Here is a 23,682-nt window from a genome sequence, read left to right on the forward strand (position 1 = left end):
GGGGCTCTACAGAAGTAATACATGCTACACTAAGATGTAATGCTGCTAAACACTTCCATGTAGTGGTAAGGCAGTTCGCAAGGTGGTGTTTTCAACAACAGGGAGTGAAACAGAAAAACCTCCTTCCCATTAGCAAAGCTGTGCTGAAGGTTCTGCCTCTTCACTGATGGGCAGCCCGATCTCGTAAAGAGTGAGACGAGATTCATGCAGACAATGAGAAGATTTCACTCTATTCGATTCTAAGACCTGTTGTAGGGACTAGACATGTTTCTAAACAAGTTTATTTATAGTTTATGAATGTATTAAAAAAAAGAGTGTATTAAAAAAAGCTAGTGGAGTAATAATGGCTAAAATATTATAGAATTCATTTTAGGATTACATAAGGGAATGATTTTGGTTAAGTGCAAATGACTATAAAAATAGCAAAGTGCAAAAGGTATTACATTAAACAGTGAATTGCTCATGGGGCATTTTGGAAAGGAGAGTTAAGGAAACAAAAAAAAGCTTAGGTGCTAGAGGAAAAAGTGAATTAACTAATTTTCCCTTTCAGTTCATATTCTATGCATTGTTTTAGGTTTTTATTAAAAGTGAATTAAAAAATTAGTAACTCCCCCAAACTAGAAACATAAATTAGGAAAGGCTAGATGTGGTGACTACACTTAAGCATGCTCAAGTTTGAAAAATTCTACAAGCTTTAGAACTTGTGCTTTAAACAAAGATTAGCAGGAAAGTTAGCAATCTCTCTCAAGAAACTTGAGCCTCCCTCAAAAAAGAAGGGTCTCAGTATAATCTCTATTTTTAAATTTGAGCAGGATGATTCTACATTGAGGGAAAAGGTGACTAAGACATGATTTTTACTTTTTTTGAAGGCGCATATGATTTATAAGCATTTTTAAAGTCTAATACAACAATATCAGCCACCTGCATCAGTTATATTTAACTCCAGTTTACTAAAATATACATTTAATCCTCAGCAAAGAACAAATGAAAAAAGAAAATCAAAGCAAAAATATTGAGCTAAATAAAAAGCTAGGGAAAACAGACCAGAACTTTTCATGCTATAAGACATATAATAAAAAAAATCTATACTATTAATTAGGAATGAAGCTGTGACCTGTAAAGAGGTATTGTTAAATCTGAATACAATTTAGTTGAGAAGAATATCTTGCTTAGAGTTCTCTAGGTTAGTTCCAAATGGATCTCTTTCAAATTCCATGACTGTTCAATAATTTTCAGAGACTCTATGAGGGAAACTAAATAACCATAATTCAAAAATCTACCACCACACAAGACTGACCAAGCTGACAGGAATAAGAAAATAAAATTTATAACTAAAAAAAATTATTTATGGTAGTTATTCTCATATAGAAAGCCAGGTCAGAATTAAAAAAAAGAAAAAAAGAAAGAGAGAGAGAGAGAGAGAGAGAAACAGACTCTAACCTATGGCATACCACAGGGGAGAAGCAGGACAATATAAGCTTTTTTTTAAGATCCCCTGCACACATCCTGTCTGATTTAATTACTCCAAGGTTTAAATGAAAACATGCAGCTTCTGTGCAACAACGGCAGTCACACAAGCCTTTGTCACACAACAAAAGAAAGCCGCAAGGTGAGAATTTACAGAAGCCAGCAGAAGACTCCTTTTCTGTTTCAGTGTCAGATTCTCTGTACAGAAGATAAACAATGAAGCATAAATTCTTTCCTAATTTTGAAGTAAATGAAAAAAGGAGTTGGGAGGAGGACCCATTCTCCTAACTTTCCTAGGAAAACTGCAATGCAGAACATGCCACACAACCATTAAAGACCAAAGACTGGATTAATTTTTCTTAGAGTAAATTAAGACTAGATTCTCCTCTGGTACCAACTTCGCACTGATATAATACTGACTTTAGCAGAGACTCTTCTGACTTGTACAGATACGAGGGAGAAGCTGGTATAGTATTCATACAGGTTGAGCCTAACAAAAGTGAAATTAAACTTATTTCAGTACACTAATGCACACAAACCGTATGTCAGTTCAGAAGTAGCATCTTCTGAGAACAGGTCAGGGCCTTGAAGAAAGAAACAACTAGGCAGCAGTAGGTACAACCGGGACTGTGTGTCAAGTATTTAAATACAGTTTCCTAATCTTTCATTTCTTCCCATGTTAACCACTAAATCCATTTGTAAATGTCCCCTAGCTGCAATCCAAGAGTATGTCACCAAAAAGGCTGCTCAGGGGCTTTATGCCAAAAAGCACATTTTTTAATTTCAAAGCAAGATTTCAGTCTAGCATAGTTTCTGACTCAGGAGACTCTGCATAGATACCAGGCTCCACCACTGTACAATCTAGTTTAGAGGAAAAAAGCTCTAAAAACAGTTATCAGATACAGCTCAAGGGCACAGACACTTTCAAAGAATAAGAGAGCTAAAAAGTGCCTAGAACTGAATTTAGAACAGAAGGAAAAGGGGTAAAGTTTCCTAGAGAGCAGTCCGATCACTGTGAAGTTCAAAGAATGCCTCCATTTTGGACAATAAATTAATATAGTTTTAAAGACATATATGATAACCTAATGGTTTCTCTTGGTCACTTTGCATTTCGTATGGCAACCGATCAAGTTTCCACTAATGATTCTTAGTGTATCAAGACTACTGCAAACATCGCACGCTTTACTAGCGAGAAGGTTTCTTTACACCACTCGGCAAACACCTCTCTTCCTCTCCGAGCAGTTAAGAACCTGTTTCAGGAGCCCTTCGGAGCCAGCAGAGCTACGACTGCAGCATCTCTTAACTCACGGACACTGCAACAGACCTAGCCAGGCAGAGGAGGTGAGTTAGCTATTCGGAGGTGTCCGTTCATTTGTGTGTTACGATAACGTTAACGACAAAAGAGGCCATATCTGCATTCAGTCTAGCTGCACTTTCAATGAAACTGATTTTGTTGAATTCTCCTTTCAAAACTACAGTATTTTCTGTTTTAAAACAATTTCCTTTAGTTATTTCGCTGCTGTTTTAAACAACTGTGTTTTGTGATTTATGACCTCAGTGTGGGTAAGCAAAGATATACTTTGTGTGACTGCACTATGCTATAAGTAGTAAACGTTCAAAAATACTGGAGCAATTTTTAAAGTTCAGCAGGCTAATTGTTCACGTCTACTTCAGAACATCAAGCAACCCAGTAAGACAGCTCCCTAACATCAGTAGACTTTACTCTTTTATATGTTTTCCTTGCTGTTAATTGTTCTAAAGCACTGTTTCTAATGCATATTTTAAAATACTACTCAGGTTATTCAAAAATATTTGATTCTCTTTTCTCAGAATAAAAACTAAAAGGATTTGATAAGTGTTGGGGATTTTGGAAATACTGACCACTTCATTTAGGTACCTTCCTTAGTACTAATGTTCTGAAAAGCTAATCTCACCTGCACAGTCTAAATACTTTTGAAGAAACAGCCCTAAAATCAGCATATTATTTAAAATTACTCTTATTTTCCTGTAATTGATTTTAGACACCTTATTCTGCAAAGCCAGTAAGAGTTGATTTCAACGGATTAGACATTCTCTCTTCCCTCTTAAAAAGCAAACAAACCTTGATTGTTTCCTTTTTAACATAAGGGCTTTTTATAAGTTATGTTCTATAAGAACAAATGCTGGATCTTATGTCTGCAAATTTTTTGATACTGAAGTGATCAAAATCCCACTTTGGATTCATACAAAAATGTGAGAAGTATGACACAGTTATAATGATTACCCCTCAAAAAGCTTAGAAAGTATTGCATCTGTTGAACTGTCTGGTATAGTTTATGCAGTTGAAGCATGTAAGAATTAAATCTATACGATGACTTTGATTACATCTTGAAAAGCATACAGAAAACAATCTACCAGCAATCCAGCAGAAATATTCTCCACCATTTGGCTAACAGACCATAAAGTGAGACAAAGATTTGCATTACTTAACACAAGCAAGAATGACTGAAAGTTATGCAAACACGTAAGTTCCATTAGAGCCTGTTCATGGGGCAATCAGCATTCGTAAGGGTCCACAACGTCCTAGAGTTTGTGTATCAGAATGAAACATGGAATACTGATACTACTGACTGCCCCACTCATTAAAAGTTTATCCCATTCTTCCATGTAAAATTCAAGAGGTTTCACATCAAAGATTGATCTTAAATACTGTAATTAGCTAATAAGCTTACTTCCACAGAGCTGTGTGTGCTAGATCATATTTTTGCAAAGCTTCCTTCCTCCAAAATTCACTACTCTGGAGACATCTCTGGGTTTAATTTCCATGGACTGCCTGGATTTAGAGATATTTAAAGAACCATGATTATTATGAAATGTATCATTTTGGTTATTAATCACATGACAGAACATTAAGGAATTTTGAAAAATATGCCACTTTTTATACTTTGCAGTATTATGGAAATAAGATTAGGGATGTTAATGCTTTCACCAATCTGGTGAAATTACAGAAATCCATATGAAACTTCTGAATAGGCTGTACTGGCTTTGTGTCAGCACTTCAGTACTTTAAATTTACACATACATTTTTTTTCTGAGTTTATCAGGTCTGTAATCTGTGACAGAAAATAACAAATGGTGATGCAATCCGCCATGCAAGTACACTTAAAATATTAATCTTAAGTGTCAAGAACTAGGATGGCAGAAAGCAAATTAATCTTCTGAAGTCATGGGCATTGCTCCAGCATAGGGCCTCGAGCATTAGCTCTGCCAGTCACAAGTGCTACAGCCACAGTTCCTGCACAGGTCTAGATCTTGTGCGCTTTCCCCAAGCGCTCTGCAACAATCAGGTGGACGGAGTTGTAACGTAGCTGTGCCTAGAAATGAATCTTTCTCCCTAGCTCATTTTACCAAAAGACTGTGTGCTAGGGAAAGAGATGAAAAGGGAGAATGAGAAATTAGGTTTTGGCTTGGCTTTTTTAAACTGTTTTCCAGGAATTAATTTTGTTAAAGCTTTGTACTAAAACATCAAAAGGCACTAAGAAATGTTACCAGTGACAGATTGGCAAAATGTTATTTAAAAATACATACTTTCTTAGTTTATATAGAATTTCTCCCATTCCATCCCTATGTACGTATCAGAAAAGTATCACCTGTGTTATTTTTCCTAATTACTGGTTAAAAAAAAAGAACAAAACCAAAAGTCCTTAACTGATATGTTCAGCTCAGATGAACAAAACAAAATAACTGCAAATCCTAACTATAATATTTTAAATAAAAATCAAGACAATAAAAATAAAAGCTAATAAAAAACAAACTAGATGCTTTTGTTCACAGTATACATGCTTAGTGGAATTTTCACCTTATTTATTTGCTTAGGTAATGATAAATATAGTATTTAAAAATGCATTTTACTGACAGCCACTTTTCAGATTTCTGTGTAAAAATATATAAAAAGCTTGATTAAATTTGGTCTTTTACCTGGCTTGAGGATAAAATGTGTGGTTTCTTTTATAAACATGCTTGAAACAGTTCAGGTTATTTGCAATATATTTTGGGTTTGACTAGGATAAAAAGCACAAGAATAGCAAAAGTTATTTTTAGACTGTAGTGGTGTTTTAAGCTCCTTTCTATTTGCCTAGTGTCTATTTTTCTTTAGAAAACCAAGGTGAGTCAGTGACTTGCTGTATGAAACATGAACTACAAGTCAAAAGCTGCCCCTTTCAGTGGCCAACTATGAAGCTTGATGTCAGTGCTCTGGTTTGGGCACATAAATACTGAACCACGTTATGTGAGGTAGACCAAAAATAAAAATAATATCACATGTTAAAAGATGAACAGAAGAATTCATTCCTTCCTCTTCTTCCAAAGAGATTTGTTAGGCTTTGGAATCTTCCTGCACACAGAGCTGTGAAATTGTCTTCTTAATACGAAGTGCAGTCAACCGAGCTGCTCCATTAGCATACCAGCATTCACGCATTATCCTGCCCATTACTCGGAGCGCCTTCAGATTAAAAAAAAAAAGAAAAAGAAAAGAAAAGAAAAAAGAAAAAAAAAGGTCAACCATCACCTGCCTTTTTTTTTTTTTTATGTGCAACACTGGAAGATAAAATATAGCTCTCCGAAACAACAATCCAACGGTAATATCAAAGTTAAGACTTCTATTTCAGACAAAGAAAGAACTTTAGCATTTGGTGCAAAGATAGCTTTGTATGTATTAATCTTAGAGTTGAAAAAAGCTAGATACCTGAAACATTTAAATTCATTGGAGACTGGACATCAAGTTCTTTTCATCTCACTGGAAAAATCTTGTCTTAATTTAAATATGCCTTATTATAAACTGGAAAACTGCTTTTACCTCACAGCTTTGCCACTGGTTTGGAATATTTGGTCTCAGTTTCTGCTCACAAACTACCCTTCTCATATCTTCTATCGAAGGATCAGAAGGCACAACATCATAGTAAGGCAACTGGTATTCCTCAGTGATTCCTATGAGAGATTTGTTGTATAGGTAACAGAAAAAAATGCAAAGTAGCTGCTCCAGAATAAACTCTAATCATTTCTATAGGCAATAAAAAGGAACAGAGGGACATCTGGGGCTACCCTGGTTTTTGTGGCCTGAAATAGGCGCACAAGCAAGCACAGACTACAGACCCCATTCTGATCCACATGGTTATTCCAGATCCTGTATGCACACTCATCTATGGACAGTTTGGTACCAACAGCTACTCAGTGGAGAACAATACCCCACAATAGATTTCTACTTCTACATACTGTCAAAATAACTGAGAAGGTGGGGGGAGGTACATAGTTCCTTTAATTGTTTTTGTTTTATTTAACATAAAAGTAGTCTGGATTGCAAAACAAAAAGGCCAGAAATCTTACCTCCAATTGAACATCTTCTTGCTATCTCCCAGTATACTAGACCAAGAGAGTATATGTCTGCACGTTTGAACGACTCAAAGATGTTCATGTTCATCACATCATCAAGTATCTCAGGAGCCATATACCTTTAAAATATACAAAGATCAATTTGCTAGAGGAAGTTTCTACAAAAGATTGCAACTGTGCTGCTGTGTTAGGGGGCCAGATAACAGAAAGTCCTACATTAAAAATTAAAATAAAAAAACACTCCTTTTTACAATGCTTCTGAGTGAAAGCAAGAAAGTTGGCCTCAGTGATAAATTTAACAACAAGAAATTCTGGGAAGATGATTCACACCATGCAGTGTAAGTACATGTTACAAATTCAGCCACCTTAAACTTCATCTACAGTCAAAGACAGGCTACGACAAAGAATTAATCATGTCCTCTATTAAAGACACTAATCTTCAGTTTTATTCTACTGATTTTTCAGCCTCATCTCCTAACAACTATGCTGATGGAAGCAAGCAGATTGGAAGTACAATACCATGGCTTCCACATTGCTATGCATCATCTTGAATCAGCAAAATTCTAGGAGTGGTATTCTAACTACATCCAAAAGGACATATTTTGACCAACACAATATCTAAACAGCAGAACCATGTCCCAGTTTGGATGACATACTCTAATCCTAATCACAGAGGAAACAATCACCTTGTGTACTTAATGAGCAAAATAGTTGTCCTGATTAGCACAGGCAGATTCATACCTCTGTATGGTACTGCCACTGTTGATAAGAAGAAAATTCTAGGGATAATCCATTTCTATTAGGGTAAGGCCAGAATCATCCTCTCCCAACATGGTTTAGCAAATAAATACAGGATTAACAGGTCAAATTCCTTTAGGAAATCACAGAATAGTCAAGCACGGAAGAGACCTCTGGAGATTGCCTAGACCAGCATCCCTGCTCAGAGCACCCTGCTGCCTCTCCAGTTCAGTCACAGCTCCCTCAGCTTCTCCTCCTATGATAGATGCTCTGGTCCCTTAATCATCTTCATGGCCCTTTGCTGGACTTGCTGCAGTATGTCCATGTCTTTCACATTGTACTGGGGAGCCCAGAACTGGACGCAGAGCTCCAGATGTGGTCTGACTAGTGCTGAGGAGAGGGGAAGGATCACCTCCCTTGACCTGTTGGCAATGCTTTTCCTTATGCAGTCCAGGATGCTTTTGGCCTTCTTTGCCGCAAGGGCACATTTGCTGGCTCATGTTCAAATCCAGGAAAGGAATAGGGAGTTTATCCCTTTTTGTTTCAATTCTGGGTTGTTTTCTCAAAAGAGAACTGGAAAAGTCAGCTGTATGACAGAAACACTTGGAATAGGTTCATAGGCATTAATGTAATGCTCTTATGGTGGCCAAGTGACAAATGGCAAGAAAATAAATGGCAGTTGAGTAGGGACAGCTGTTGATTTGAAACTCAGAGAACTTTGCAGATTAAAGACATTTCCATGTGCTTAATAACCAGAAGTCATATACATACACAATATAGCTAGGTATTCTGGCCAGACAATGTGTTCCCTTTTCACCTCAGTACAGAATCTGTTTTCACTAAAAGTCTGATGACAAGGAATATGAGACTAGTGGGTAAAGCCATCAGGAACTTGAGACAGAGATAAAGCTATGCTGCTGAAACAGGGTGACAATCCTGCAGTAAAACGGGGGAATGAATTGAAACTTCTCTAAAATAACCCTGAAAGAAAGCAAGAAAGTTACCTTGTCAGAACTAGCACATAGACACCCATCAAGGTGCTGGATAAGGAGCCTGAACTAACATTGGTATTTACTGTCACAGCTAGATACTAAAAGCTATGGTCACAGGAGTAAGCCATAAGCACCTGACTACCTGCCATCTAATACCAGAGTTTAGAAGCAGGATTGTTAGCCATAATTTGGTTGTATAAACTTTAAATACAGGAGGGAATATGTATGATCCCCCAATGTGGTATCTTGTGCTATCTATGGCCAGCACAGATATCCTAGATTGAGGATTTGGATCTGCTGCCAATATTCTAGGCAGCTGTCAAAAGCAGAGAGGGAAGGAAGTTACAAAAGCAAGAAACAAGCAGACACCTTTGCAGAAAAGTATTTCCACAAAAGATTAGTAAAGAATAATATACTCAAGTGCTTTTACCTCTTTGTTCCCACTCTAGGATTCTGAGGTATGTCAATTGTATTTAATAGAGAATCATGTTTCACAGCAAGTCCCAAGTCAGCAATAGCACAGGTTTCATTTTTCTTCACTAAGATGTTTTTAGATTTCAGATCTCTGTGTGCAATAGCTGGTTTGCCTGTTAACAAAAAAGAAAATGGCACCAATTTTGATGATAAGCATAAGGATTTTAATATAATGGGCAAGTAAACAAACGATTATATCCAACTTTGTTACAAAACCTGTAAAAACATTAAAGCCTGTTTTGTACTAAGTAAAGCTCTGCTAAATGCCATCAAATTAAAAAAGACTAGAAGACATTTTTATTCAAATATCTGTATTTCAGGAATAAAACACAAAAAGAGAAACTGTAAATTCACACTCCAGATTCATTTAAAAAAATCATTCATTAGAAGACCCCTTTAACAAAGCTGCTCCAACAGACACTCACTTAAACAGGTCAAAGAGGAGACAGACAACGAATATTTTTTGAAATACTTGGTAAAATTAGCTGTAGCACTCTACTTCACAAATTCAGCAGTTAGCTGTATAAAGTGGCCACTTCATTATCACTTCAGTAACAATGGAGAGTTTTGTTTAGCTGGACACAGATCAGCCCAATAATCCTTTTATCATTAGATTGTAAAGGAGGGGGGGGTTGTTAGGCTACTCCAAATTATTTTATTCATGGTGCAGCAGAAATAGTCCTGAAACTCATAAAATCTGGATTTTCCAAGTTGAGAGGATTGTAAACTCTGTTGGAAACGCTATATTCCTATTCTCTACTTATACTGTATCACATACGCTTATGTTAATACTGTTTCTTGCAGTATAACACTGTAAAACACTATAGTGCAAAACCAACAAACATTTTTGTAAATACCCCTGAGGTTCCTTAAAATATTTCAAGAACAAGTGATAGGAAAACCAATTACCTTGTGTGCCAACTATCTCCATATGAAGGTGTGCTAAGCCACTGGCTGTTGAAAGTGCCAGTTTAATCATACCATCAACTGTCACAGTGTTTCTGTTCAAATAATCAAACAAGGATCCTTGCTCATGGTATTCAGAAACAAGCCAGAGCTGAGTCCAAGTTCCATTATCTACCAAGAAAAAATAGGGTTATATAGCTTTATAAAAAACACTAGTCAAGAAAAGAAGAATAAAACCACTTGGTACTTTCAGGTGATTTTAACTTTTTTAGAAGCATATTTAACTCTTGCCCTGTCACAGGAATGTTTTGAATACCAAAATTCTGAAAAAAGACATGTACACAAGCTAGAGAAGGTATCCAGAACATTACAAAGCACAGAAAAGATTGGGATGCCTACACTTTAAGGGGCATTTTCTCAGAACTCAGAAAACGCAGTGAGTGCTTCCAAAAGTCTGCCCATGAGAAGTAAATGTCGCACTGCAGCATCTCAGTGAGCAACAATAGCAACAACTAACACAATGAAGAAAATCCAGCTTGTTAGCTCTGCAGAACTAACAAGGTCTTCATCAAACTCACAGGTCTTCAATAAGATATTTTGGGTTGATTTGCTCTTTACATGTCATATTTGAAAAGTTTCAGTATTTTTGGCTTCTTATCAAGAAAATACATTATATTTATATAAACTGATCTATTTCAATAGCATTAGCTCTTTGCACATATAGATTGAAACATGAAAAATAAAAACATTTGTGCAGCTTGATCATGCTAACAATAGAAAAATAATGCTTTCAGTCGTATTTTACCAGTTGTTTCATATAAAAAACGTAAATATAGAACAACGGACTATCACATTTAGTTCTTCATGAAGCAACGAGACCAGGATGCCACTCCAGACTCCAAGATAACAGACTCCTATGCCTATGAAATCTTTGAACACACACCCGCATGAAATTTATTGCAGGATTATCACTTGATGCTTGTCAGCTGCCTTCTCCTTCCCAGCTTCCACTCACAGTTAATTGATTTATTAACCTGAGAAACTGAATCATACAAGCACAGGAGTTTGCAAAACAGGGCCAGATTCTGATGGAGGGCAACAACTTCACTAAGCTCTCATACCTACAAACACTGGATGGATTAACCTGTTATTTTGGGGAGAGGGGGGACAAAAGACTATACAATATTAGTAATGCTGGGAAAAAGTGCTAAAAAAAGAAAAAAAGAAAGAAAAAAGGAAAAGCAGCAGAAAAAAAGGAAAAGCAGCAGAAAAAAAGGAAAAGCAGCAGAAAAAAAGGAAAAGCAGCAGAAAAAGGAGATTGGGAAGTCTGCCCAATTTATTTTTTTGCCAACTAAGACACCCACCTCTTTGGCAAATCAACACGTGAGCCAGTCCATATGATGGTCTTCCAGACCTTCCAAATTCCCTCAACCGTAAGCAACTCATCTAGTGGAGATCTTGGCTTCTCCCTGTCTCCCACTTGCCCTGTATAACCCCTGGACTTCTGGGCTGTCCTCCCCAGTTTGGCCTGAATTTCCCATTTCTCCAGGGCTCTCTTCTGGCCCTGGAAACCCTCTCCTGCAGAAGTACTGTAGAACTGACAGCCTGGGCAGACTTACTAGTATTTTCCCAGATGAGAATAAACTCTTTGGAAAATTCTGCGGTTCAAAGTTTTATTCCAGTTTGGGGAGAAGGGAAGGAGAGAAACAAAACCAAGCCTCAGGCAGACTGTCAGAATTTCCAGCATGATGGATACTCTCCTTCACAGCCAGCCTTAAATTGTGAAATTAAGTTAGGAAATACAATATACCCTTGTTATCTGCAGCAACAAAACCCAGGATATTTTCATGTCTCAGCATAACAGTCTGATAAATTTCTGCCTCCCGAAACCAAGACCTTTCATCTCTTGAGGAGAAGATCTTCACAGCTACATCTTCTCCACACCATTTTCCACGCCAAACTTCACCAAATCGGCCTTTTCCTACTATTTCCTGAAGAACAATAGTCCTTGCAATTGTTCTTTGTACAAGCAGAGGTAAACCTAGTATAAAAAGAAAAGATGCATATTTGTGAAATAATTCACAAACAATTTTTAAATTCCAAAGTTAGAGATTTTTAATGAGTTGTAACTCATGATTTTGCTTTCAAAGAGTACCTAAAAAAAAAATCCTATCTCAACCAGAATTTCCCATAATCATATTTTTCAATTATATTTGCCAGGTGAATGCACATCAGGTGTGTCACTAGATAGAAAAGACGATCTCGGTCCTTAGGGAAGTTGCATACAAGTCTTCCCTTCCATCAGCACAGAATACGCTGAAAGACCACAGTTTACATGTTTTAGTTTATTACTGGTATACACCAGAAGTTGACTGTCATCTACTAGGCTGCAAAAAGATACCAGAAAATTCTCATTATACTTAGGAAAGATTTCAGTAGATTAGTTCAAAAGACATAAATTAGTCTGGTTCACAATAGCAAATTAAGTACACTTTCAGATGGGGGGGGACACAAAAATAAAAAAGGCCTGAAAAAGCGACATGTACACTATATTCTGCTTGGAAAATAAGTCCAGCTTCACTATTATTTTTCACAGAGGCAAAAAAATTAGCTGTGATGGATGTGAAAAAGGCTATGATAGACTGCAGCAATTGTGCATAGAACAAAAACAGTTCAAACACAAAATATGAAACAGATAGTTTCCCAGATACAGAGACATAGGCCTATATTCTACAATCTCCCTGAATGTGAATGTGCAGGTGCTAGAAACACAGGTAATATACTTCAAAGTTACAAAGAAGATCAATTGGCAGGGCAACAGACTCTGGTCTACAATTCCAGGCCATTCTGCCATAAAAATAATCTCATCCTGAATTGTTGCTTGCTTTTATTATAATTTAGTCAAATCACTATTACAATGTGAGCATACAGACAGGTATAAGAACAATTTTTGCAAAAATCTTTTTTTTTAAATAAGAAACATTGCTAAGTCTAATATATTATTTATTGCAGCATTTCTCAAAGATATCAAATGTAAAGGCGAACCGAATTTTCAGCTATAAAGTTTAAAGCATTTTCTTCTTCTCAAAAAAGGATTGCATACCCAGGTGCTAAGAAATATTGAGAAAAATAATTAACATCTCCTTTACTTTAAAGGCACACACCCATGCTCTATCCCTGTGATAGCAAGGTATGATCACTTCCCTTGATCTACTGGGTATGGTCCCAATCTACCATTAATACAGCCCAGGATGCTAATTCCTGGTGCTACTTCCTGGATTAAAAATAAACACGTGAAAGCCCTACAGTAGTTCCCTCATCCAGCCTCCCAGTGGAAACGGCACAGGGCATCAGTAAGGCTAGAATCTTACAAAAACTCGCCCCAAACTTTGCCATCATTTGGAGGTATTATCAGTCGAGTCTGCCTTACAGCAAAGCAATATTGCCAGAGGGGATCAAGGAGAATCCCCAGCCTCAGAAACCCTGGTCTCCATTCCCCAGATCTGGACGCAACACCGTCACAGATCCTTTTCCTCCTTTGGACACCCTGAGAGTCAGTCCTTACCACCAGGGTCCTGTCCCTTCTGCACTGCGACACCTCATTCCAACTCGACCCTTCTCTCGTGGGCAAAGACAGCCTCTTCCTTTGGACTCCTGAACCAGGAGCTCAAAACAAAGGACATCGGCAGTTGTCTCCTTCCTTCTACCTTTCTCTGAATCCCTCCTTACTCTGTTCCCAGCCCCAGTCTCATACCCCATAATCCTTACCTCGTCTCTGCATCCCTAGACTCTTGCTCTGCCACCTCCACTCACCACTTCCTCCCCCCACCAAATCAGTTCGTACTTCCAGTCCCACCTACGTCTCGGCTCTCTGACCAAGCCTACTTCTCCCGTTCTTGAGCTTCTGCCTCTCCACCCCTTCGCAGGCAGCTTTCTCCCACAGCACCACCTGGGATCCTGCGAAGTGCCCCGGGCACACTGAAGGCAGGGAGCCAGTTCTCAACGTCGGCCCTACAAAGCCCATAAATTCCCATATAGGTGCGACACGTGGTGCACACTGAAGCTTCAGAAACTTTAAGCTCTAAGGTCTGCTACTTCTGCTGACTATGTGCACAGTGAGATCTTTTTCCTCTACAACTGTTTTAACTAAACCAACAAGTATGTATATTTTCCAAGCAAAAAACAGAAGACATGTACAACACATGTTCTTTTCTTTCTCCAAACTCTATCCCCTTGCTGTCCACCGAAAGATTAAAAATAAATAAATAAATAGAGGGGCCTGAACTACTTAATTTGGTTTTAATATGGACTACAGTTTGTTTCACAGTCAATTAACTGATCTGTTCCAACAGAAGAATTTATTTTTCAGAAAGAAAATTAAATTATTATAGTATTTTCACTTTGTTTTTCTAGTCATAAACCCCTGCCTCATTTGGTTTGAAACTATATTTATGAGAGACTGGAAATAAGGGTTTGGGGTTTGAGGGAAGGGATTGGAATGAAGACAATATTGCCTCCAACAGAGCAAAATAATCAGCAACAAAATTTAGTTTGAAGGCCAGCTTCAAACATACTACTGCATTTAAATTTTCTCTCTGGCTTCCTTGATAAAGCCCTCATATCCTGTATCTGTTACTGTCTTTATACAGACTTATCCCAGCTATCTATTGCCAGCTTTTGATACTCTCCTGTAGAGAGTGAAAAACAAACCCACTATTTGACTGAAATCAGAATAAAATGCACCAGTGCATACTGAGGTTTTGTCTGCCTCCATTATGTGTTAGCACAAATATAGCCTTATTATTATCTCAGAGACGTCTATGAACAGTTAAACCTTCAGGATAAATAAAGACAAAGTTTAGTCATTATATCTATGAAGAAACAACAGGGAAGTACAGTAAATTAATCCTGAAAGGTATGCAGTTCACAGAAAATACAGTAAATTAAGCACCATTTATAGATTTTTTCACCTATAAATAAAATTAAGCTTGGTTTACATATTTTTCAGACAGATAAAAATTCTAGCTACAGAAAATTGGACCATACACAGTAGATGTGCCTCCAATCTGATGAACTGGGATTTTGGAATTCCTATTTCATTTTTGCATTTCTTTGATTTAACAAATTCTCAATAGCAACACAGTCATCACAGCAGATAGGATATTAGAAATAGGGAAAAACATTAAGAAGAAAGATCTTGACATTCTACTCAAAACAAGAACTTGGAGTAATGTTTTGGCATCACCAAAAAAAATTTCAGGAGCAGCATTCTAACTCAGTTAAATTTAGTATGTTTTATTATCAACTATGACACATTCGACAGTAACGTTTCATTTTATACTTAAACTTCTGAAGCAATTTTTTTTTAACATTTTCCATTTGAATAAAGTATTAAAACTGACATTTTCATTAAACTATTATTATTTGACAGAAAGGAATAATAAACAAAATCCTTTTGCCTCTGAAGTGTGTGGCCCAGCCTACCAGTTACTGTGTTGGTACAAAACCTCCTTTAACATAAAACTCATCACAGGTTTAAGAGTCGGTTAAGATAAACCCCCAAACACCAGCCTTTAGGCAACAAATTTCAGGTAGCTGCAGTGGCTGTGCTTGATATATATTTTTCATCTCCCTATGAGTAAGACGGTGTATTTGTATTTGGCTTAAGCGTCAAGAAAATTTGTACAAACAACTGGAACTGTACCAAATGCTATTACACTTCGATAAGAACACAGAGCATTGCAATGCTGCTCTCCATCTATTTATATATGGGAGCCTCATTTAGTGCGCTTAGCAATACATACATACCAGAGCCAGACCCAGATGTCGTCATATCATAAATAAGATCTTTAAGAGTTTTTCCAGAGTTCACTAGATTGCACTCAGACAGAGGTTCTTCAATGTTTGGCTGCTTCTTCTTTCTGTATGCACAGTGACGGCTTTGACAGGTACATACAGTCAGCATTACAACAAGAGACAAGATGCAGACTGGTACAGTAACCATCACCGCCAGTACCACAGGTCCTACGTTTGGTCTGCTCGGAGATTCTGAAGCTTTAGGAAGACAGAGGGGCGAGTGAGGTGGAGGGAAAAAAAAGACTGCAAGTTAAAAACTATTCAGCAGATGACATATAAAGATTTAATTATTTATAGACTCACTTTTCAGACACAAATGTTGACAATGGGCTGTAGGGGAAGCCTCTAAATTTAATGCGATTTATTTAACTGCAAGACAGTGGAGCAGAGGTCCTGCTATGGCTAAAGTTGAGCCACTATATTTTTAAAAGATTACTTCAGTATTCCAAACCAATACATCAAAACTGGCTGTGATTTAACGCATATCCTGATTTTGACAGTAAGGGTTAAAGGAAGTGGGTATAGGTAACTTTACCAGCCTGTACAAACCAAGGAAAGAGAAAAGCAATACTCATATACCTTGTACAACAAAGAGATCTGAATGATATGCATCGGATTCCCAGTGTCTTCCCGACCTAGGACTGGCAACAGTGAGATAGAACAGAATTTTTTTTTTTTTTTTTTAGTTACTGATATATTGGGCTCAAAATTAAGACTGTAATCACCACTTAACCTTATCTGAGAGAGATCACAGTAACCAGGAATTCCTTAAGGAAACAATACTGAAGACATTCAAGAGAGTGTGGCTTGCTCAAAGTGCAGTTAAAGCTAAGATGCCCTATAAACTATCCCTGAGCTGGCATCAAGAAAAAAAAATGAAGATAGTACCTTAGACACGTTAAACCATATAGTACTTTCACCCTTCCCCACAGGATATTGTCTGGCTATATTTTCACTTAGCCGTTATTAAACCCACACGGACGTCTCACAGCACAACAAATCATAACTATCAATTTCTCCGGCTAATCTCTCCACACTTCTCACAGTAACATCAAAGACAGCAAACTTAGCTGAAGAACATTTTCTTGCAATTGTAGTTCCAAAAATGCAGAAGAACGCCTATGGAGCGTGTATATTAAATCTATTCACACTGGCAAAATACTGTTTCTCTGCAGTTCCCTGATCCCTCACCTCCTCATTCTAGATCATCACACAATACCACCAGCAAGATCATTGCTGGAGTGAGACTGAAGTGTAGACTGCTGCACAAGGCTACACCAATATGTTAAGCATCCTGAGAGTCAACAACATGCATTTCACAAACAGTAACACATATGGCAACTTCACACATAAGCAAACTGAACTCAGTGATACATACCTTACATGCTTTGGAATGGTGGGTACAGTGCCCTTTCCACACTTAGTCTGCATATAAATTTCTCAACATACTCTTACTATCCCAGCTGAAAACAAATCCTTGAAAAAAACTCATTCCCTAACACTTCATGCATAAGGAAATACAAAGTTCTAGTAAATGAGACATTAGAAGGATTTATAAGACTTAAAACACTATCAAAACTCACGTTCATGAAGCTGTATTTTACAAGTATCAAGAAAGGAAACTGCCCTAGATCATTTTCCATTTTAAAGCTATAGGGGAAAAAACATAATGAGAGTTTATAGTAGCATATTATTAAGGTATTCACTTGCGCATGTGTATGTGCACACACACACAAATACCTTAATGGCAAAAAAAATTGCCAGCTCTCTCAGAGCACACTGAATAACAAGTTCCAAACTGTGGATCTAAAGACTAGGAAAGATTTAAGAATATTAAGGGCTTGCTAGTGACATGAATTTCATACCATATAAAGTTAACCCTGTAGTAGTTTTAGAGAACAAAGAACCCTTCTCTCCATTTAGGAAAATGCTAAGCAATATGTATGTTGCAATGCGGATTTTGCAGGTAACTGAGGCTCTAGGTCTCTGGAATCTTAGAAGAGGAAACCTGATTAGTTCTTTGACTCTCAGCATTGACTTGCTTTCCTCTAGTTAATATTACAACATAAGTATTTTTTAAAAGGGCATTTTCAAGTCATGTACTCCATGATTTAGAAGTGCCAGGAGCAGAAGTTAGCTAAGCAAAGTTAATTAAAAAAAAAATTAGCACTATGCACTTTGAGAAAATAAAGTATTAACAACTGATGGTCCTATGTCTATTCACAGCATACAATTCAAACCATTCTGGAAACAAAGTTATTACATCTTCCCCATGGGGTTTTCCTTCAGTAGTCTTAATTAGGACATTCAAGGGGTTATCTGGTAGATTTGAAAGAGGATTTGCAAGCAAGATTCTTCATTGTAACTGCTTCTTGCCAACTGCTAAACTGTGATTTCCTAAGCTGTTTTTAATTATGAGTCAATGTTTCCACATTGCAGAGATTTCCTCCGAAGTACTTATGAAGTGTAATAAGCAAGTATCCGGTATGATATGAATTTTGGTGCTGTTGCTGGGCTCTATAAATTGTAGAACTGATCCCGCTGCACAGAACCAGATGGCTAAGAGAAGGTGCTTATAGCTATTAAGGGTTGGCTTTGCATATGCTGAATGCTATAAAGAAGGATATCCATGTATATAGAAGGGTACATAATAAGTATGATAAGTTAGGCCAGGGGAAGGGGGAATTGTATGCATCACTTGGGTGTTTTGCATGCACTTATTCATTTTAAACACAAGTTTTTCAGTGCATTGCCCAAATCAATGTCCAGGCCTGCAGATCTAAACAGACTCATTGTCTGTATGCAAGGGTTCTGAAAGACAAACATGTACAAGATCCTTACTTCATAATTATCAATTCTTTCCACGAAATGCTGAAAAACATAACATAAAATGAGCAAAATACAGAACTTTATTGTTTTTAGTGCAAACAGTATCAAAAGGAAAATATTCTGGAAGTTTTGAACAGCAACAACCATGCCAGGGGAAAGAGATTCAGAAGGGTGGTCTTCCCAATTTGGGATCTTTGGAGACTGGCATACAAAATCCCAACTCAGTACCTGCAAATTGAAGCAGCTTGATCCCCAGATGGATCAATTTTCCCTGCCTGCAAGAAGCAGCGACAAGCAGTCTGACTGGAAAACACTTGCTCCTGGTAGCAAGTGTTCTTCAGCATCCATAGATTTTGTGGATGCTGCACTTGTATGTCAACAGGTAGTTGGAGTGCAAGCAATACTCCCGATGGGACGTATTGTTCAACTGTGTCTCCTGCTCGTGTCTGTGAGCTTCTATTGTATGCCCAAATCTATTTCTGCTGGTCAGTCATTTTATTTCATCATCACATCATCCTCTGCCAGTTCACATCAATCCCTTCTCCTACTGTAACTTCATCACTGTAATGCATCCCCCTCCTTCCCATTTTTCAACTCTTTCCTTCTCTTTCTTCTTTTTTTCCACAGTACCCTCCATTCTAGAGCACCATTCTTTTCAGAAACAAATTTCCTAAAAATCTCTGGTTTTGTTCTCTTTTTCTTTACTGTCAAGCCTGTTTCCTTGAGAGCGTGGATGTTACAGGTGGGAAACCTGTACAGGCAAGAAAAAAGTAATAATTGTTGTTACTTGTTAAGATTTAGTGGTCACAAATACAAAGTTGGCTTTCTTTTTATCTTAGTTTTATATAGCTATATATAAAAAGCTAATATATATAACTAAGTTCTCTAGGGCACAATACATCAATTTATGTAGCTTTCCTTAGCTGTTCTTAAAACAGTTGCGTGTTGCATTGCTGCTATGACATTTCACTCTGCTTTTACAGAGACTGTACAGGCCACGATTTCAGATAAGCAGCTAACAGAATAACTGGGTCATGACAAAAGTGCAAAGTATTGAGGAATGGAGCAAGATGAGCAGAACGTGCTTTTCTACAAGCACTCTTATTACTGGATTCACATGATGAACCTAAAAAAGTACCCATTTTTGAAGGTTTTTTAATATTGAAGTCATACTACTGCACTGTCTTATGTTTACAAGATTCCATGTCACATATTCTGCCAGTCAAGGTTTGGTTCATAGATATGCAAACAGAATTAAACGAGACAACAAGGAGATTTAGGTGGCAGGAGAAGGAAGGTAACAATATTTATGAACTTGCAATGCACTGTTTGTAAATGTAAACTGTTGAAACAGGTTTTATAGCAGAATTTTAAGACAGACTATTTTTTTTTTAATGAGTGCCTTAAAAAAAAAAAAAAAAAAAAGCAACAAAACCATTGTTACCAGGAAAAAAAAAGCCTCAAATTCTAACCGAAAAGTGATCTGATAGATTTTTACTGAAAATTTACATTGATGCAATTTGTATCGTTAAAGTACTGCAGTGCAGGCTTTGTGATGGAACTGTAACAGAACTCAATTTTTAGAGATGTTTTCCTCTGAGCATGGCATTTCTGGAGCCAAGCAAGCAGTGGGGCAGGCTGGAGAAACCGATGAGTCCAGGAGGGATATAGTGAGTGCAGCTGGCCAGCAAGCCAATTTTGACATTCTTGGGCATGAAGTGGAAGAAAACGTGGCTCAGTCAGGAGGACGATGAGGGGACATGGACACAAAGAAACTCACAAGCCATTCTGAGCATTCAAGGCAAGACTTCAGAGTAAAGAACCAGCAAAATTCAAAGAACACTCTCTCACATCCACTCAAGAGTGTGACATTCAGCATCAGGAACACAAACAGATGCCAACTTTGTAATTTATGTAGTTACAGTTGTTTAGAATAAAATCAAGTTCAGCGATGCTTACAGATCTCCTTTCAGATGCTGCCATAAGTTGAAAGAGTTCGAGGGCAGAAGGCAAGTTAGTAGTGAGATTGGAAGCTGAGGAATTCAGACCACTTTGCATGGAGTCTCCATCAGGTGCCTGGGAAATGAAGAAATCCTGACTGTATAGTGAAGTTTCTTGGAAGAAGTCAACTGGAGACTGCATTTGGCATCCTTCAGTCTACTGACTGTATCAAAGACAAAGTGTAGATCAAGGCTGATGCCAACTACCCAAACCCTCTCCAGTTCTTCATAGAACATATATGGGAGACTTGAGAATTACCAGCGCTGGGATTTCTGCTTTACAGTTGGTTGTACGCCATCTTCAAATCCTGACCCTTTACGGCATAGCAAGTGTCCTGCAGCCAGCACCACAGCCATGCCCTTCAATATCCTGTCATTCCTGTGCTTGCACACCATGATTCCTTGGGACTTCCCACAGTAACGACCACACACAGAGGAAGTAACAAACAGCACAAATGCAAAATACATGAGAGAGAAAGTACAAACAGCAATTAAAGACAAAATCACCAAGTGTGGCAATGTTTAAACCAATTGTGCAATGTTGAACACTTTGGGAAATAAGAAAATCCCTCCTATCTAAAACTATTAAATCAACAACATTAATCATAACATTTTGCAGTCTTATTTAGAGTGCACTGTTCAATGCCTTGCTGATCAAAAATAGAAGCTGAAGATATGTTGCCATGTATGAAACAAAAATAGCACATCTGGCAATATCTAGCAATTTCACAATATGTTATAGTCATATTCCAAGTTCTGTAAACAAGAGAGTACTTTTAGGTAGCAAAAAAAAGGAAGGATTTTTTTCCTCCTCCAATGGAAAAGACATTATTATTCTCACACACAGTGTTTGCCTTGCTTTTTATATTTAATGGGTACCTTAAGAGTTTTAAAAGCCCTAATGTATGCATGTTTAAGTTCCTAAGCTACTCAGAGGGAAAAAATTATGTATTCTTTCCAATGTATTAAGAAAATATATTGCATCTAATGTAAGGCTCTAGACAGATGTACAAAATAATTTTAAACAATTTTAAAAATATGCTATTTGAACTAGAGACTAAAATTATCATTCTCCAGTCTCCACCATGACTATAGACCCCATCATCCCTCTCTGGACATTCAAAAATAAATTAGGAAAGGTATCCTTTAGGATCAAGAAGTTTAAGTAAATCAGTCAGAGATACAACTACAAGTTAAACAGATGCCTCAACCAAATTGCTTAATTAGCTATTTCCCCTTCCCCCTGTCATCCGAATCTTTGCCTCCTCTTTAAATTTGTATTCTTACAAATCCCTCCAGCGAACATGAATCTAGGACAGCCAAGACATACAATAAATATGTGAAATATTTATAGAACAGGATATGCATAGAGCAGCTACAATGGGCTGGAGCATTGCCTACAGGATTTTTTCAAAGAGAAGCTTAGAAGATCAGTCCAATTTTTGGATTATCATAAGAATTGCATCAACAATACAGGACTGAACTGCACCAACCTGAAGATCCAACAGATTTACTGCATCCGAGAGAGGTATTCTAATTTCTGAGCAGTTCTGCACCACTATAATCCATGTTAACAATGCATATTTTGGGTCAAGAACAGCTAACTTCCTAACTGCCAGATAAAGAATGTTTACGATTTACAGGCTGATATCTTCTGGAGTTATTATTGGATTCAAGCATTTTTCCCACACTGGCCTAAATCGGTTCCAAGGATCACATATTCTCCAGAACTTCCTTATCAGGCTTCTTTGTCACTAGAAGGCTAGAAACTCACTGGATAAGACAAAGTTAGTCACTAGAAGCTTTTACTCCCCATTCTTTTTTCGGTCCTGACTTCCATCCAAGGCTGCTCATGCCACAGCAGATAAGCTTACCTTTTTCATTAAAAAACAAAACAGAAAACAATCAACTAAATGAAGTTTCTGCTACTGCTTTCAGCAGAGTAGTAATACAAGCTGCTAACACTGGCAGTTGAACTCTAGCAGAGGTTTTCAAAAACCATTACTAAAGAGAAAAAAAAGTGGCCACGCAGAAAAATACATGGATATATTTCCCTTCCTCTTCTTTTTTTGGTCCATTCCCCATCCTCCCTAATTTTATCCATCACTAACTTTTCAGAAAACTTACAGAAGAGAACTCCATTTCGTTTCCTTACTGATTGTCTGCACCTTCCTCCTACGCTATTCTTGGACCAAGTTAGTGCAAGGAAAACAAAGTGAAACCTTTTCATCCTGTTCAGTAACAGACGATGAACGCCAAGAATAAAGGAAGGGAAAGTGAGAGACTTGTCCTCCAGCAGAGCCTGCTCATCTATCCACCCTTCAAGACTTGGGGGGAAGTTTACAAGATCCGTATTAAGGCAATGTTTTTTTTACTATAACTGGGGGATTTATTTTTATATTTCAATTGGAAAAATATTTGTTGTTTCATTTTCTTACAACATTCAAACAATTGAAGAGATTTCCCTTACAGTTTGTATTAAACCATAGGGTTTTATTCTGAAACTTACAGGTTAAAGGCTGATTTTTCTCATTTTCTGAATTAATGTGTACCTTGTATAACTTTTGTTACAGAAGTATCTGACTTCTTTAATATTAATATATCTATGCATTCCATTTGCCTAAAAAGGCCTTAATGTCTTCGGGCATTTTTCAAACAGAGAGGTAAATGGATTGAAGAGCAATTATTTGTTCATGCAAAACATACAGCTTATATTAAAAAAACAACAGAACATGAGAATCTTGTCTGACACTTACTCTAATTAGTATAAATCATCTCTCTTGGCTATATGAATATATTCATGGGATTTTTGCTTTGGGAATTCTATTATACTCCATTTTCTTTCATCCCCCTGGGTGCCACTACAGGTGATATGAGTGCCATTTGAGTCTTTGAGGAATTTAGGCAACAGGACTAAAGAGGAAAGCTGGCAAACTACTTATAATAAAGTTTATTAATCCATTGTTACCTTATCTTGTTCCATAAAGCCTCCTTATTCCTCTAATTCATTTTTCATTATACAAACACAAAACAGAAATTGCACAGTTTTTATC

The 23,682-nt window shown here is 37.3% G+C and overlaps 1 protein-coding gene and 1 long non-coding RNA gene across 5 annotated transcripts in view; both read right to left on the reverse strand.

The window, feature by feature from the left end:
- Positions 1-5,273: 5,273 nt before the first annotated feature.
- Positions 5,274-23,682, reverse strand: part of ACVR1C (activin A receptor type 1C) — a 54,985-nt gene continuing 36,576 nt past the window's right edge. For 2 of the 4 annotated variants that reach the window (XM_026058299.1, XM_026058300.1), the window contains exons 8-14: positions 15,753-15,998; positions 11,755-11,985; positions 9,948-10,115; positions 8,995-9,151; positions 6,829-6,953; positions 6,302-6,432; positions 5,274-5,947 (exon numbers count right to left, since the gene is read on the reverse strand). In XM_026058299.1, coding sequence (XP_025914084.1) covers positions 5,822-5,947; positions 6,302-6,432; positions 6,829-6,953; positions 8,995-9,151; positions 9,948-10,115; positions 11,755-11,985; positions 15,753-15,998 — 1,184 coding nt within the window. In that variant the 3' untranslated portion in view covers positions 5,274-5,821. The remainder of the gene's footprint in view (positions 5,948-6,301; positions 6,433-6,828; positions 6,954-8,994; positions 9,152-9,947; positions 10,116-11,754; positions 11,986-15,752; positions 15,999-23,682) is intronic. The other 2 variants (XM_026058302.1, XM_026058303.1) reach the window with 2 other exon arrangements.
- LOC112962281 lies at positions 18,702-20,997 on the reverse strand. Its single transcript, XR_003252242.1, has 3 exons — positions 20,889-20,997; positions 20,589-20,793; positions 18,702-19,380 (listed from the first exon to the last, which is right to left on the reverse strand). It is a non-coding gene; the product is annotated as an uncharacterized LOC112962281 (long non-coding RNA).

Source organism: Apteryx rowi, unplaced genomic scaffold, assembly GCF_003343035.1.
Source record: "Apteryx rowi isolate R43461 unplaced genomic scaffold, aptRow1 scaffold_145, whole genome shotgun sequence".
NCBI classification, from domain to species: Eukaryota; Metazoa; Chordata; class Aves; order Apterygiformes; family Apterygidae; genus Apteryx; species Apteryx rowi.